This window comes from Scyliorhinus canicula, chromosome 3 (genome assembly GCF_902713615.1).
Source record: "Scyliorhinus canicula chromosome 3, sScyCan1.1, whole genome shotgun sequence".
Taxonomy (NCBI): Eukaryota; Metazoa; Chordata; class Chondrichthyes; order Carcharhiniformes; family Scyliorhinidae; genus Scyliorhinus; species Scyliorhinus canicula.
In genome coordinates this window covers 242,300,977-242,315,526 of record NC_052148.1, presented here as the reverse complement: position 1 = coordinate 242,315,526, position 14,550 = coordinate 242,300,977, and the positions used below count along the sequence as shown (strand labels likewise).

The window sequence follows — 14,550 nt, the reverse complement described above, 5'->3', positions numbered from 1 at the left end:
TATTCACTTATAAACAATCACCATTCATAAAAAAAACAAAAATTACTTTAAAATAGTTAACAATAATAATGCCCGTTTAAAGGAGCAAACAAACTGTTTTAAAAAAGTCTACATACCTTCAAAACATTTGTTACGAAAGTTACCTGTTATTTTCTATCTAAACTATTGTTTAAATGCCTGCCCTTAATGCACATTCCCAAGCTGGCCGTGTCATAAGGGTGTGGGGTTGCACTCCTCCTGCGCCGTGCTGGAGCCTGTACAGACCGGGGCGCTGGAGACCCCAGGCTGCCACAGAGAAAGGAAGGTTGGATGCATCATCAGAGCGCAGGTAAGTTCACACATTCCACTTACAAAATCGGCGGCCTGTGGTTTACCCTCCGTCGCCAGAAGTTACAGACCACTGTTAAGGAGGTGCTTCAGTGCAGCCAAAGTAACAATACAGACATTTCCAAACGGTCATTACAAATGGTGCACAAGTATTTAAATTGTCTACATAGATCTGAGGTGCTTCCATAAAATTGTGATATATGTAATATTCTCTGTTCAATATGAGTCACACAGCCAGAGGGGGTTCTATACCAGTGTTGCTCGTTCTGGGTGAGTGTGCTTAACACTCAATTTGGCTCTGTTTCTTTACTTAGCTCTGGAGTCGCCAGGTATCGTTAAGATACTGCCACAAGTTTCAAGGTGAAGTTCAAAGCAATAAACCATACACCAATCAGTAAGTTCAAACAACTGAGTTTATTATAATACAATTATAAAGCTACCCATGCACACGCTAAAAGGATTAAACTATTCCTACCGCTAAATAAACTAATACTTATCTCGAAGGAATTGCCGGGTCAGGGAACAAGGCCTCTTGCTCTGCTCTGGTCTGCAGACTTCAGGTTGGTATAAGTTAAAAGGGGTCAGGAGTGTCTATCTCTGGTAGCGATCGTTGTGAGACACTTACTTGCTGGCGGCTGCTGTGCTAACCTCTCTCTCTCTCCTTCAGGGTCTTCTTGGCAAAAGCTGGTCAAGGTGCTGGCCCACGGAGGAGTACTGGTCAAGGAGAGAGGAGGGCTGGACAAGAAGACTGAACCATGTGTGGGACCTGTCTTTTATAGGTCCCAGGGATCCGCGCCCCTTTGGGCAGACTCCCTTACCTGCTTGGAATCGATTGGGTCAATCAATATGTTTGAATCACCCCAATACTGAGGCTGTTCCTTAGCTACTGGGCGGGCTTTCAGGCTCTTTGTTTTCGAACCTTGCTGGTGCCTGGGTGTCTGGTATCCTTTACAATGTTGCAGTTACTTCCCCATTTGTGTCCATTGTCTCTGGAATCGTTCCATTAACATGCTAATTATCCCGGTGATTGCCTCATTAGTATGCGGAATGTTCGTTTCGGTGCTGTCTGCTTTCTTAGCAGACAGAATCCACACCTGCTAGGTGCAGCCTGCTGGCGCTGCAAACATTGTCCATTTTATCCTATATGCTTTGCGTTCCTCCATTTTGTATTCAGGGAATGGCCAACTTCGGTGGCTACACCAGTGGTTCCCAACCAGTGTGCAATGAGGATCCTCCTCCCTCCAAACGTGCGGTGAAAAGAAGATTTAAAATTATTCAAAACTCATGTAATTAAACTTAAACTAATCTTCCTCTTCAGCAGCTCTGTGGGTGGCATCTCTGGCTATCCATGCATGTGCCGGCTGGGAAAGGGCTGCATATGCGCGGATTGCATTTTTTATGTTGGTCAGGCCCAAGCGCATGATCAACGGGACTTGGAGCTGAAGACAAAGGTCCCATGCGCCTGCACAAAAAGCAAAAACTCAAAAAGGGTGCCAAAACCCTGGGAGAAGTGAGAGGGACAGGGAGAGATAATTTTAAAAAGGCGAGGACAGGGAGAAAAACAAAGTTCACAGTAAGGGAAGAAGACAGAGGAAATAAGAGGTGTGCCTCAATTTTTTTTAAAAAGCAGAAGATGTGCAAAACGTATAAAAAAAGTTGGGATTAGTAATAATCTTTATTATTGTCACAAAGTAGGCTTTAACACTGCAATGAAGTAACTGTGAAAATCCCCTGGTCGCCATTGTTCTATACAATTCCTTTCCCCTCAGTTCACCATGGCTGAAAGGTCTTAGCCAAGATCTCCCCCCAGGCTATTCCTCCCCCCTCCCTAGAGTAGGAGGTTTTGAGGCTTGGCCAACCTTCTCCTATATCTGCCGGCCTCTGTCCCAGTCTTCGTGCACTTTTTTCACAATAGACGTAGCTCACCAAGAACCAGTTATTTCACCCAGCAACCATGAGCATGGTCTAAGGCGATGACAAACTGCCGAATGTCTACTTATTCAATGATATTCTAAACAAACAGAATCATCAGTTGTTTTACATCAGGAGTCACATAACCTTCAGAGCAAACAATTTTCTAACCTATTTGTTATCAAAAAGGTCACAAGCCATGGGAAAAAAATTGTTACCTGATTTTTAACCAGCCACTTTACTAATATTGGCAAAAATTCACGAACATGGCACGAAGATTCTCTGGTATCTCAGTTTTTAAACATTATTTCAGTAAGCCTGGCTTTTCTCGAACTCTTACTCAATTTGAAATACAACAGCTAACTGATACATGCAAGTATATTAAAACATATGGGGAGCAGCCCGGTGGCGCAGTGGATAGCACTGCTGCTTTGCGGTGCCGAGGTCCCAAGTTCAATCCCGACTCTGGGTCACTGTCCATGTGGAGTTTGCACATTCTCCCCATCTTTGCGTGGGTTTCACCTCCGCAACCCAAAAGATGTGCAGGCTAGGTGGATTGGATACACTAAATTGTCCCTTAATTGGAAAAAATGAATTGGGTACTCTAAATGTATTAAATAAAAACATATGAATGACAGATTATTTAGGGTAAATCGACACCGGTAGAGGTTTTAGAACACATTTTTCACTTGGTCTTTGTAGCATCAATGAATGAGTTAAAGAAAGGGACAGAGGCCAGGTAGCCAAGAATCAGGGGAAATTAGTCAAGAATCAGGGGAAGGTAGCCAAGGCATGAAAGGGGGAGATAGACTGGGAGGGGGGAGGGGGGGTGGGGGGGACGGCTAAACCTGAGGAAAGAAAGGCGAACCGGGGGCGGGGCGGGGGGGGGGGGGAGACAAGTGAGGAGAACCGGCAGGGAAACGGGAGCCGGAAGGTAGGCACAGGATGCTAGCTTTATAAAACCCTGCAGCTTTATAAAACCCTGGTTAGACCACACTTGGAATATTGGCCGGGATTCACAGACCCCGCACCCTGTCGGAGAATCCCCAGGGGGACGCGAGAATCGCGCCCCGCTGCCCCGACACAGGCTTACCGATTCTCCCCCCGCCGATTCTGGAGCGCCTGCGGGATTTCCGCCGCACCGGTCAGGGGCCGTTGAAAGCGGCTCCCCGGGCAATTCTCTAGTTCGGCCAAGTACCGCTGGCGTGGATTACTCAGATCCCACACAGCAGGACTTGGAAGGTGTCTCCGCGGGGGCCATCCTGGAGGGGGGAGGGGGGGGGATCCGACCGACTTTGACTGACTTCATGTGGTGCAATTCGCCGGTAAGTCGCTAGGTTGCTGTGGATCCGATCCGGGGGTCCCCCACAGTGGCCTGGCCCTCGGTCGGGGCCTACCGATCGGTGGGCGGGCTGGTTCTGTGGGGGCCTCTGTTCCTATGCACTGGGCCCCTGTAGGGCTCCGCCATATTGCCCAGGGGCCGGCAGGAAGAAGGGAACCCTCACGCATGCATGGAATCACGCCAGCCGTTCTGTGCCGCTGGAGCTGCGGGGACCACTTCGGCACTGACCCAGCCCCCGAGGAAGGGGAGCATTCTCCATTATCGGGGACCGTTGACGCTGGAGTGGTTGGCGCCACTTTTCACGCCGGGTGGGGACATAGCCCCATTATTAAAGAATCCCGCCCATTGTGTCCCATTAGTTGCCTCAGTATAGGAAGGATGTGGATGCTATGGCGAGGGTGCAGAGGGGTTTTACCAGGACGCTGCCTGGACTGGAGGGCATGTCTTATGACGAAAGGTTGAGGGAGCTGGGCCTTTTCTCTCTGGAGCGAAGAAGGAAGAGAGGTGGCTTGATAGAGGTGTACAAGGTGATGAGAGGCATGGATAGAGTGGATAGCCAGAGACCTTTCCGCAGGGTGGAAATGGCTGTCACAAGGGGACATAATTTTAAGGTGATTGGAGGAAGGTATAGGGAGATGTCAGGGGTAGGTTCCTTACAGAAAGCGTGGTGGGTGCGTGAAATGCACTGCCAGCAGAGGTGGTGGAGTCAGTCATTAGGGACATTTAAGTGACTCTTGCACAAGCACATGGACAGCAGTAAATTGAAGGGGTGTTGGTTAGGTTGATCTTACATTAGGATAAACGGTCGGCACAATATCGTGGGCCGAAGCGCCTGTACTGTGCTGTTCTATGCCATGCCAGGCACCCCCTCCATGCAGTGGCGGACTGGCCAGGGTGTCAGCTTGCCCGATGGCAAGTGGGCCCCTGATGAAGTGGGCCCCCTATATCAAATAAAAATGCAATAAAGAAACAAACACAGACAACTGTTTTAGTAATAAAAGGGAAGAAGAAAAAAAGAGAACAGGACACAAATAAGCAGTGCATGAAAAGGAACGAAGCAGGGGAGGTAGTGGAAGGATGTGGAATAGGAGGGCCCGGGTCGAGCATAATTATGGAAATTCCATGTTTTCAGCAAGAGTGTGTGAATTTAAAGATAAAGTTACAATTCGTGATTTGAGATGGTCAGCAACTTCAAAGGATATCAAGCAGTAGTCTTGGTTCAGCCGGTACATCGGTCCGGGGCCCGGAGAGCCAAGAGGGGCCCATGAATCTCTGAAGGGCCCTTAAAAATTATAATTAATTAGATAAATAAATCTCCAACTTCTTTCCTGAGATTTGTATTCTTTTTTTTTTTTAAATTTAGATTACCCAATTATTTTTTCCAATTAAGGGGCAATTTAGTGTGGCCAATCCACCTACTCTGCACATTTTTGGGTTGTGGGGGCGAAACCCACGCAGACACGGGGAGAATGTGCAAACTCCACACAGACAGTGACCCAGAGCCGGGATCGAACCTGGGACCTCAGCGCCGTGAGGCGGTTGTGCTAACCACTAGGCCACCGTGCTGCCCTGAGATTTGTATTCTAACTTAATAAAATATAATTGTTTTTAAAAAGAGCAATACCAAATAAAAATGCAATAAAGAAACAAACAAATAATCACTCAGTGTATGAAGGAACGAAGCAGTGTTAAACGGATGTGAAAAGGAGTGGGGGGGGGGGGGGGGGGCGGCTGGTTCACCTGGGTCGGACATAGTTGGAAATCCACGTTTTCAGCAAGAGTGTCTGAATTTCAAGATAAAGGTACAGTTCGTGATTTGAGATGGTCGGCAACTTGAAAGGATATCAAGCAGTACATAGGGTCATGAGGTCACTGAAAAGGAGAAGCGGTACCTTTGACCGTGAATCATGAGGTCAAAGATATTGAAGTGATAAGCCATGTCGGTAAACTCAAAGGGTTGTGACTTGTAACACTACACTGGTATCAAACTGGACATGTTAACTTTGGTCGTGGGACCATTCTTAATGTCTTACTATAGTCGGACCAAACTTCTAAGTTTCAACAGTTGTCTCAGTTGCTTGCTGGTGTGAACACTGGACAGTGGATTGTCTCCTCTTCTGAAGCTGCATAGGCCACAGTAGTATTGACTAATGAACATAGCCTATTGAAGTGTAAGTAAGTTATTTTATATTTTTTATCAAGTAGGCGTTCCTTCAAGTTATTCTTGCAATCATCAATATTCATTTTTCCCAATGTGGGCTATTTTTAATTAAGTTTTTATTTCAGGAATATTACCCCTACCAGCATGGAAAAGAAAAAGCATAAATCTGGGTCACTAAAACGCAAAGAACAAAAAGAAGGGGCTGTTCCCCTTGTGAATGGCAATGACCACATCTGCAGCAAGTGTTGGTTGCTGGAAGAACTCCGGCTCAGAGTTGATGATCTGGAATCTGAGCTTCAAACACTGCGGCACATCCGGGAGGGGGAGAGTTACATGGACACTTTGTTTCAGGAGGCAGTCACACCTGGGAGATTAAGTAATTCACATTCAGTAAGTGATCAGGGATTTCAGAGTGTGACTGTTAGTGAGGCAGGCAGGGGGAACCTGAGTTCAGGAGTGCAGGAGCCTCAGCCCTTGACCTTGTCCAACAGGTATGAGACTCTTGTTCCCTGTATGGATGAGGAAAAGGGCTCTGGACAGGATGAGCCAGCTGACCACGGTACCATGGTGCAGAAGGCCATTCAAGAGGGGGGAGTAAAAAGACAAGTAGTTGTTATAGGGGAATCTATAATTAGGGGGACAGATAGTATCCTATGCAAGCCGGATCGGGAGTCTCGCATGGTGTGTTGCCTGCCCGGTGCCAGGGTGCGGGACATCTCTGACCGGCTTGAAAGGATATTGGAGCGGGAGGGGGAGGATCCAGTTGTTGTGGTCCACGTTGGGACTAACAACATAGGTAAAGCTAGGGTGGAGGACCTGTTCGGGGACTATCAAGCACTAAGAAGAAAATTGAAATACAGGTCCTCAAGGGTCATAATCTCTGGATTACTGCCCGAGCCACGTGCCAATTGGCATAGGGACAAGAAAATTAGGGAAGTAAACACGTGGCTAAGGGATTGGTGTGGGAAAGAGGGATTCCACTTCATGGGACATTGGCATCAGTTTTGGAACCGGGGGGATCTGTACCGTTGGGACGGTCTCCACCTGAACCGATCTGGAACCAGTGTTCTAGCAAAGAGGATAAATAGGGTGGTCAGTAGAACTTTAAACTTCTGAGTTTGGGGGGAAGGGAAAGTGAAAGCGACAGGGAGCATGGAGTTAAATGGCAAGATACGCAGGAGGATAACATGTAGGCAGGTGGATTTAAGCTTGATGCAGACTAGGAATTCAACAAAAAGGAAGGATAACTTTGGACATCTTAGGACTTCCAATATCTGTAATGATAAGAAAGTTAGCATTAAGGTACTTTACCTGAATGCTCGTAGCATTTGTAACAAAGTAGACGAACTAATGGCACAGATCATCGTGAATGATTATGATGTGGTAGGCATCACAGAGACATGGCTGCAGGGGGTTCAGGACTGGCAGTTAAACATCCAAGGATATACAACCTATCGAAAAGACAGGGAGGTGGGCCGAGGCGGTGGGGTTGCCTTGTTAGTTAAGAACAAAATTAAATCTATGGCACTAAACGACATAGGGTCGGATGATGTGGAGTCTGTGTGGGTAGAATTGAGGAACCACAAAGGCAAAAAAACCATAATGGGAGTTATGTACAGACCTCCTAACAGTGGTCAGGACCAGGGGCGCAACATGTACCGGGAAATAGAAAAGGCATGTCAGAAAGGCACGGTCACGGTGATCATGGGGGACTTCAATATGCAGGTGGATTGGGTAAATAACGTAGCCAGTGGATCCAAAGAAAAGGAATTCATGGAATCCTTACAAGATGGCTTTTTGGAACAGCTTGTCATGGAGCCCACAAGGGAGCAGGCTATTCTGGACCTAGTGCTATGTAATGAACCAGACTTTATAAAAGATCTTAAAGTAAGGGAACACTTAGGAAGCAGCGATCATAATATGGTTGAGTTCAGTCTGCAGTTTGAAAGCGAGAAGGCAAAATCGGATGTAATGGTGTTACAGTTAAATGAAGGTAATTACGAGGGCATGAGAGAGGAACTGGCAAAAATCGACTGGAAGCAGACCCTAGTGGGGAAGACAGCAGAGCAAAAATGGCAGGAGTTTGTATGCATAATTGAGGACACTGTACAGAGGTTCATCCCCAAGAAAAGAAAGATTATCCGGGGAGGGATTAGACAGCCATGGCTGACAAAGGAGGTCAGGAAATGTATCAAAGAAAAAGAGAGATCCTATAAAGTGGCCAAAAGCACTGGGAAATCAGAAGATTGGGAAGGCTACAAAAACAAACAGAGGTTAACAAAGAGACAAATAAGGAAGGAGAGGATCAAATATGAAGGCAGGCTAGCCAGTAATATAAGAAATGATAGTAAAAGTTTCTTTCAATACATAAGAAACAAACGACAGGCCAAAGTAGACATTGGGCCAATTCAAACTGATTCCGGAAGGCTAGTGATGGGAGACGAGGAAATGGCTGGAGAACTTAATAAGTACTTTGCGTCTGTCTTCACAGTGGAAGACATGAGTAATATCCCAAAAATTATAGAGGGTCAGGGGGCTGAGTTGAGTATGGTTGCCATTACAAAAGAGATGGTGCTAAAAAAGCTAAAAGGTCTTAAAATTGACAAATCTCCTGGCCCCGATGGGCTACACCCTAGAGTTCTGAGGGAGGTGGCTGAAGAAATAGCGGAAGCGTTGGTTGAGATCTTTCAAAAATCACTGGAGTCAGGGAAAGTCCCGGACGATTGGAAGATCGCTGTTGTAACCCCCTTGTTCAAGAAAGGATCAAGACAAAAGATGGAAAATTATAGGCCAATTAGCCTAACCTCGGTTGTTGGTAAAATTCTAGAATCGATCGTTAAGGATGAGATTTCTAAATTCTTGGAAGAGCAGGGTCGGATTAGAACAAGTCAACATGGATTTAGTAAGGGGAGGTCGTGCCTGACAAACCTGTTAGAATTCTTTGAGGAGGTGACAAGTAGGTTAGACCAGGGAAACCCAGTGGATGTGGTCTATCTGGATTTCCAAAAGGCCTTTGATAAGGTGCCACACAGGAGGCTGCTGAGTAAGGTGAGGGCCCATGGTGTTCGAGGTGAGCTACTGGCATGGGTTGAGGATTGGCTGTCTGACAGAAGGCAGAGAGTTGGGATAAAAGGTTATTTTTCGGAATGGCAGCCGGTGACCAGCGGTGTCCCACAGGGTTTAGTGTTGGGGCCACAGCTGTTCATCATATATATTAATGATCTGGATGAAGGGACTGGGGGCATTCTAGCGAAGTTTGCCGATGATACGAAGTTAGGTGGTCAGGCAGGTAGTGCTGAGGAAGTGGGGAGGCTGCAGAAGGATCTAGACAGTTTGGGAGAGTGGTGCAGGAAATGGCTGATGCAATTCAACGTGAGAAAATGTGAGGTCTTGCACTTTGGAAAAAGAATCCAAGCATAGACTACTTTCTAAACGGTGAGAAAATTCATAATGCCAAAGTACAAAGGGATCTGGGAGTGCTAGTCGAGGATTCCCTAAAGGTAAACATGCAGGTTGAATCTGTGATTAAGAAAGCGAATGCAATGTTGTCATTTATCTCAAGAGGGTTGGAATATAAAAGCAGCGATGTGCTACTGAGCCTTTATAAGGCTCTGGTTAGGCCCCATTTGGAGTACTGTGTCCAGTTTTGGGCCCCACATCTCAGGAAGGACATACTGGCACTGGAGCGTGTCCAGCGGAGATTCACACGGATGATCCCTGGAATGGCAGGTCTAACATATGATGAACAGCTGAGGATCCTGGGATTGTATTCATTGGAGTTTAGAAGGTTAAGGGGAGATCTAATAGAAACTTACAAGATAATACATGGCTTAGAAAGGGTGGACGCAAAGAAACTGTTTCCGTTAGGCGAGGAGACATGGACCCGTGGGCACAGCCTTAGAATTAGAGGGGGTAAATTCAGAACAGAAATGCGGAGACATTTCTTCAGCCAGAGAGTGGTGGGCCTGTGGAATTCATTGCCGCGGAGTGCAGTGGAGGCCGGGACGCTAAATGGCTTCAAGGCAGAGATAGATAAATTCTTGATGTCGCGAGGAATTAAGGGCTACGGGGAGAATGCTGGTAGGTGGAGTTGAAATGCCCATCAGCCATGATTGAATGGCGGAGTGGACTCGATGGGCCGAATGGCCTTACTTCCACTCCTATGTCTTATGGTCTTAAGCAGAAAGGAAGGAATCAGCCAAGCGATGCAGGCCTATTACAGAGTTTATAATACCACAAGCACAATCCACATCAATATCCAGTTCTGCAACAAATAATCAAGAAGCAAGAAACAATGTTCATGGTGATGATGCAATGACATGCGAGTTACAAGAACAGAGAAGAGCTACTTTGAATGTAGAGACAAATACAAGTGCATTACTAATCAACCCAGGCCCAATATTTCTTCTGGCTTCCTTGTTCCGGTATCTGTACTGCCTGTAGTTGCATCATCTGAACACATAGCTTCAACTAGTGACAGGGAATCAGATATTCCTTCAAGTATAAATGACTTGGTTTCTGAAGCACATCCTGTAAATGAACCTACGCAAGAAAATGAAAGATCAATTACTGGAATCTTCCAATATCCATCACGAGCAAAGCTAAAACAGTTTTTTGCTGAACATCCACTTCAGCCACTTGATGATCTGCCATTTGATGCTCGTTTGTATGAGAGGAAAATTATGAATGACTCAGTCTCAAGAAAATGGCTAACATATAACAAAGAAAATAGATGCTTATATTGTTCATACTGCTTAGCCTTTGAGTTTCCCAACACTTGTAATCCATCACCCTTTGTACATGGCTTTAGTGACTACAGGCGTATTAGCCAGAGGTTGACTTTGCATGAATCGACAACAACACATGTCAGAAATGCTCAGCAATATATCAGTGTGGTTAATGATGGCACCTTAGATAAATTTTTTGCAGCATCACTAATTAAAAGGAAAGAAGAAGTATTGAAGCAGAGAAGTATTGTCATGAGGATTATAGACATCATAAAGATGTTAGGCAAGCAAGCACTTCCTTTTCGAGGTCACAGAAATGAATCGGCCTACACTCTAGATAATGAGGTTCTGAATCATGGCAATTTTTTAGCTACAGTGCAGTTGATGGCAAAATATGACCCCATTATGGCAGCTCACGTTTCTGCAGTGCAAAACAAGTCTAAACAAAGAATCAAACGATTAAAGCAACAAGGAAAGGCTCAAAGTAAAGACCGTGGTGGACTTGCTACATAACTGAGTAAAACAACTATAAACATGTTAATCAAAATTATGAAGACTATGATACAAGAAAGAATTAGTCATGAAGTTTCTCAAGCAAAATATTATTCTATTCAGGTTGATTCAACACAAGATAATTCATCCATCGATCAGTTTAGCATTATTATTCGGTATGTGCTTAAAGGTATTATCTGTGAGCGACTACTTTCAGTTGTGCCAAGTAATGATGGTACAGGACAGGGACTTTTTGATCTATTGATTGAAACATTACAGCATCTTAAAATTGACCCCCAAAAATGTTTATCTGATAGCACAGATGGTGCTGCAAGCTACCATGGCCAGTATAATAGTTTACAAAGTAAAATTGTTGATGTGGCTGATCAACATGTTCATATATGGTGCTATGCCCATGTCTTGAATTTGGTGATAACTGAAACAACAAAATGTTGTGTGCCTGCAGTTTCTTTTTTCAATTTGCTCCAGAATATAGCAAGTTTTGTGAAAGCATCATACAAGAGAATGGCTGTATGGATAGAAGTTGTTGCAAAACATCTAGGACAAGAAAAAATGAAATGATTAAAGCTAATTGGTGAGACCAGATGGTCAGGAAAATCCAATGCAGCAACAACTATATTTGGATGTTTTGATGATGCCGCTGCCAGTACTTTCGTAAATCTATTGACATGCTTATCAATGATACAAGATTCCGAAAAGTTTGATGCAAAAACAAAACATGAAGCAAATGTTTTACTTCAAAGTCTTCTAAAGTTTGAAACCATATTGACAGCATTTACTTACTTGTATATATTTGAAACTACAACCCCGTTATCAAGTTATCTACAGACAAGTGGTTTAGATATGTTTACTGCATGGAGTTTGGTAGATTCAGCTACAACAAAGTTGAAGGAACAGACAAGAACATTTGATAACGTTCACAGCAAGGCTTTGGAATTTGTAAATAAATGTAATGACAGGATTTCACAGATGAATATGGATGAAAATCAAACATTGGAAATTGAGGCGTTGGAAACAGCATTGCCAGTTAGGAGGCAGAGGAAGAAGAAAAGAATGGCAGATGAACTTATTGATGATGAAAGAAATTCCTCAGATTCTCTAGCTGATTTTTGAGTAAATGTGTTTAACCTAATAATGGATCGCATTGTCCAGTCACTAGAATCACGCTTTGTACAACACAAACAGTTGTATAAAGATTTGTCCTGCTTGGACCCAGCAAAGTTTAAAACTATTGCAGAGAAGGGCCTTGAAGATGAAGCATTGGGAGGTATTATTAAGCTGTTTCCACAAATCATCAAAGATCAAATAATATTGGAATTGTTTTTTTTGCTTCAAACTTTGATGTATTAAAGCTATTGCTTAATGATGGTGAGAATATGGATTCCAGTTGCAACAATTGTAAAATTTGCAGCACTTGCCCATCGTGTGTACTAAAAATTCTGGCATCCAACAGACTTCATGACAAGGCATATGATAACCTTTATGAACTTTATAAAGTCATCTGCACACTATCAGTTACTCAAGTCCAACGTGAGAGGACATTTTCAAAGCTAAAGATCATAAAGACAAGGTTAAGAAATTCGCTGTCTGAGGAGAATTTGGAATCATACATGTTGCTATCCATTGAAAAGGAATTGTTAGATGAATTGGATGCAGAAGCAATTATTGGCAGATTCGCACAATCATCTAGCGAACACAAACTATTGCTCTTAATATAGTGGACTGCATGCAATGCTCTATTGTGCTTTTGAACTATCTGTTAATGTGTACATTGTGCAGCAAACTATTTAAAAATATCAACCAATTATTTAAAAAATAAAAAATAAATAAAAAAAATTCAATTATAACATTCTGTATTTACATTTAGTATCTACTGCCAGTAATATGTACAGTACATGTACACTGTAATTACTAAGAAATGCACATTTTTTCCACAAAAATTTTAATTGTACCTTTTTTCCATATGTATTTTTGGAAAATTTTATTTATTCGTTATGAAAATTAAATGACAGCATTGTAGTTGTGGGTGGCCCCCTTTGTCTCCTGGCAACCAATATTTTTAGACCCAGTCCGCCACTGCCTCCATGCCAGGTTCAGCATATGAGGATGTTTGAGACAAGATAAGTGCGACGGTGCGTGCACGCGTTGCTTTCCCTTGTGTTTGACTGACTTCATGTGGTGCAATTCGCCAGTAAGTCGCTAGGTGGTGCTGTGGAATGTGTTTTGCAGAATGAGTCTCTCGTTCACCAGCTGTTGCTAAAAGAATATTGGACAGTCAATAGTCGGAACTTTTTTTCTGGAAAAAAAAGTATTTAAATGTGAATCAATGTAAAAGTGGTTTAGGTTTGTAATGTATCTCCAGTTTTGAGATTGGTGGGGGGGACTTTCCAAAGTAACTTAAATTGCAGTGTCAATGTCAGCCTACTTGTGACAATAAAGATTATTATTATTAGGGTGAATAAGATCTACACTTCAAATTCCGCCACTTATCTGTGAACTTCCTAAAGCAGCTTCAGAGCGGAGCAAAACGGAAACACTCCATTTATTTGCTGAACCTTACCTTGTTACCTCATTCAAAATATAAAGCCAAGAGGGTGTTTTGTATTCAGAAGGATATTATCTCATTCTGAAAATCAAATTCATTTGGAAATCCCGGGGGGGTGAGTTTGTATAAAGAAACGGGAGATCCCGGTTTTCTGCAGAGAGTTGGCTATTTAAGGTGGCCAGCTTCAAGGAGATGGAATTAAATGGCTGTTTGCGAATAAGTCTCACTCACAGAGCCCCTTTCCTGACCTCTGAGAGGATCTCCTGACTTCACCTGGAAGAATCTCTGTGCCTGCTGCTCCATGGGGCGGGGCTGTGCTGCAGCTGCCATCTCCCCCAGGTGTGACCCTGTTGTTGTCACTCTTTCCAGCTTAGTCAGTCAGGAGTCATGGCGAAAGATTGTGTCTTGTTAGCCGCTGTCTCTCTGCTATCTGCCGTTCAGCAGGGTAAGAGATTGTTGATTCCCCTGTTTTTTGTAGATTGGTAACTAGAGTTCTCCCCGTTTGGCTCGCTCCGGCTGAAATGCACAGTCCCGTTGGACTTTCTCCCTTCCTCGCTTTCACTATGTCACCGGTGTGGGTGGGGGGTGCTTCACAAATTCCACCCTCACATGTTTTCTTACAGCATTGAAGTGGGATCCTCCTACCTCCCCTCAACTGATTCGATTCCCATTCTCCCACCATTGGGATATTTGCCTTTTCCTCCAAATGGTACAATTTTAAAGGGACCAGCAGGCTTTACAAATCTTCGATCGTGGAGTGGGCCGGGTTGTTAAAACGCACCTGGGCTTTATAAATGGAAGAATACCGTACGAATCCACGTTTTATAAATGATCGGTTAGACCTGGGCTGGAGTGCTGCATCCAATTCTGGGACACAAATAGGCTGGAAGGCAAGTGGTGAGGGTGACAAAAAAGAGTCCACAGAGGGATAGAGACAGGTTAAGTGAGTGGGCAAAAACTTGGCAGGCGGGGTGGAATATACTGAAGGGAAATATGAAGTTGTGCACTTTTTTGGTAGGAATAA

At 44.2% G+C, this 14,550-nt stretch overlaps 1 protein-coding gene across 1 annotated transcript in view; it reads left to right on the top strand.

The window, feature by feature from the left end:
- The first annotated feature begins 13,822 nt into the window (after positions 1–13,822).
- Positions 13,823–14,550, top strand: part of mgst2 (microsomal glutathione S-transferase 2) — a 73,842-nt gene continuing 73,114 nt past the window's right edge. Inside the window, exon 1 of the mRNA XM_038792476.1 lies at positions 13,823–13,971. Coding sequence (XP_038648404.1) covers positions 13,914–13,971 — 58 coding nt within the window. The 5' untranslated portion in view covers positions 13,823–13,913. The remainder of the gene's footprint in view (positions 13,972–14,550) is intronic.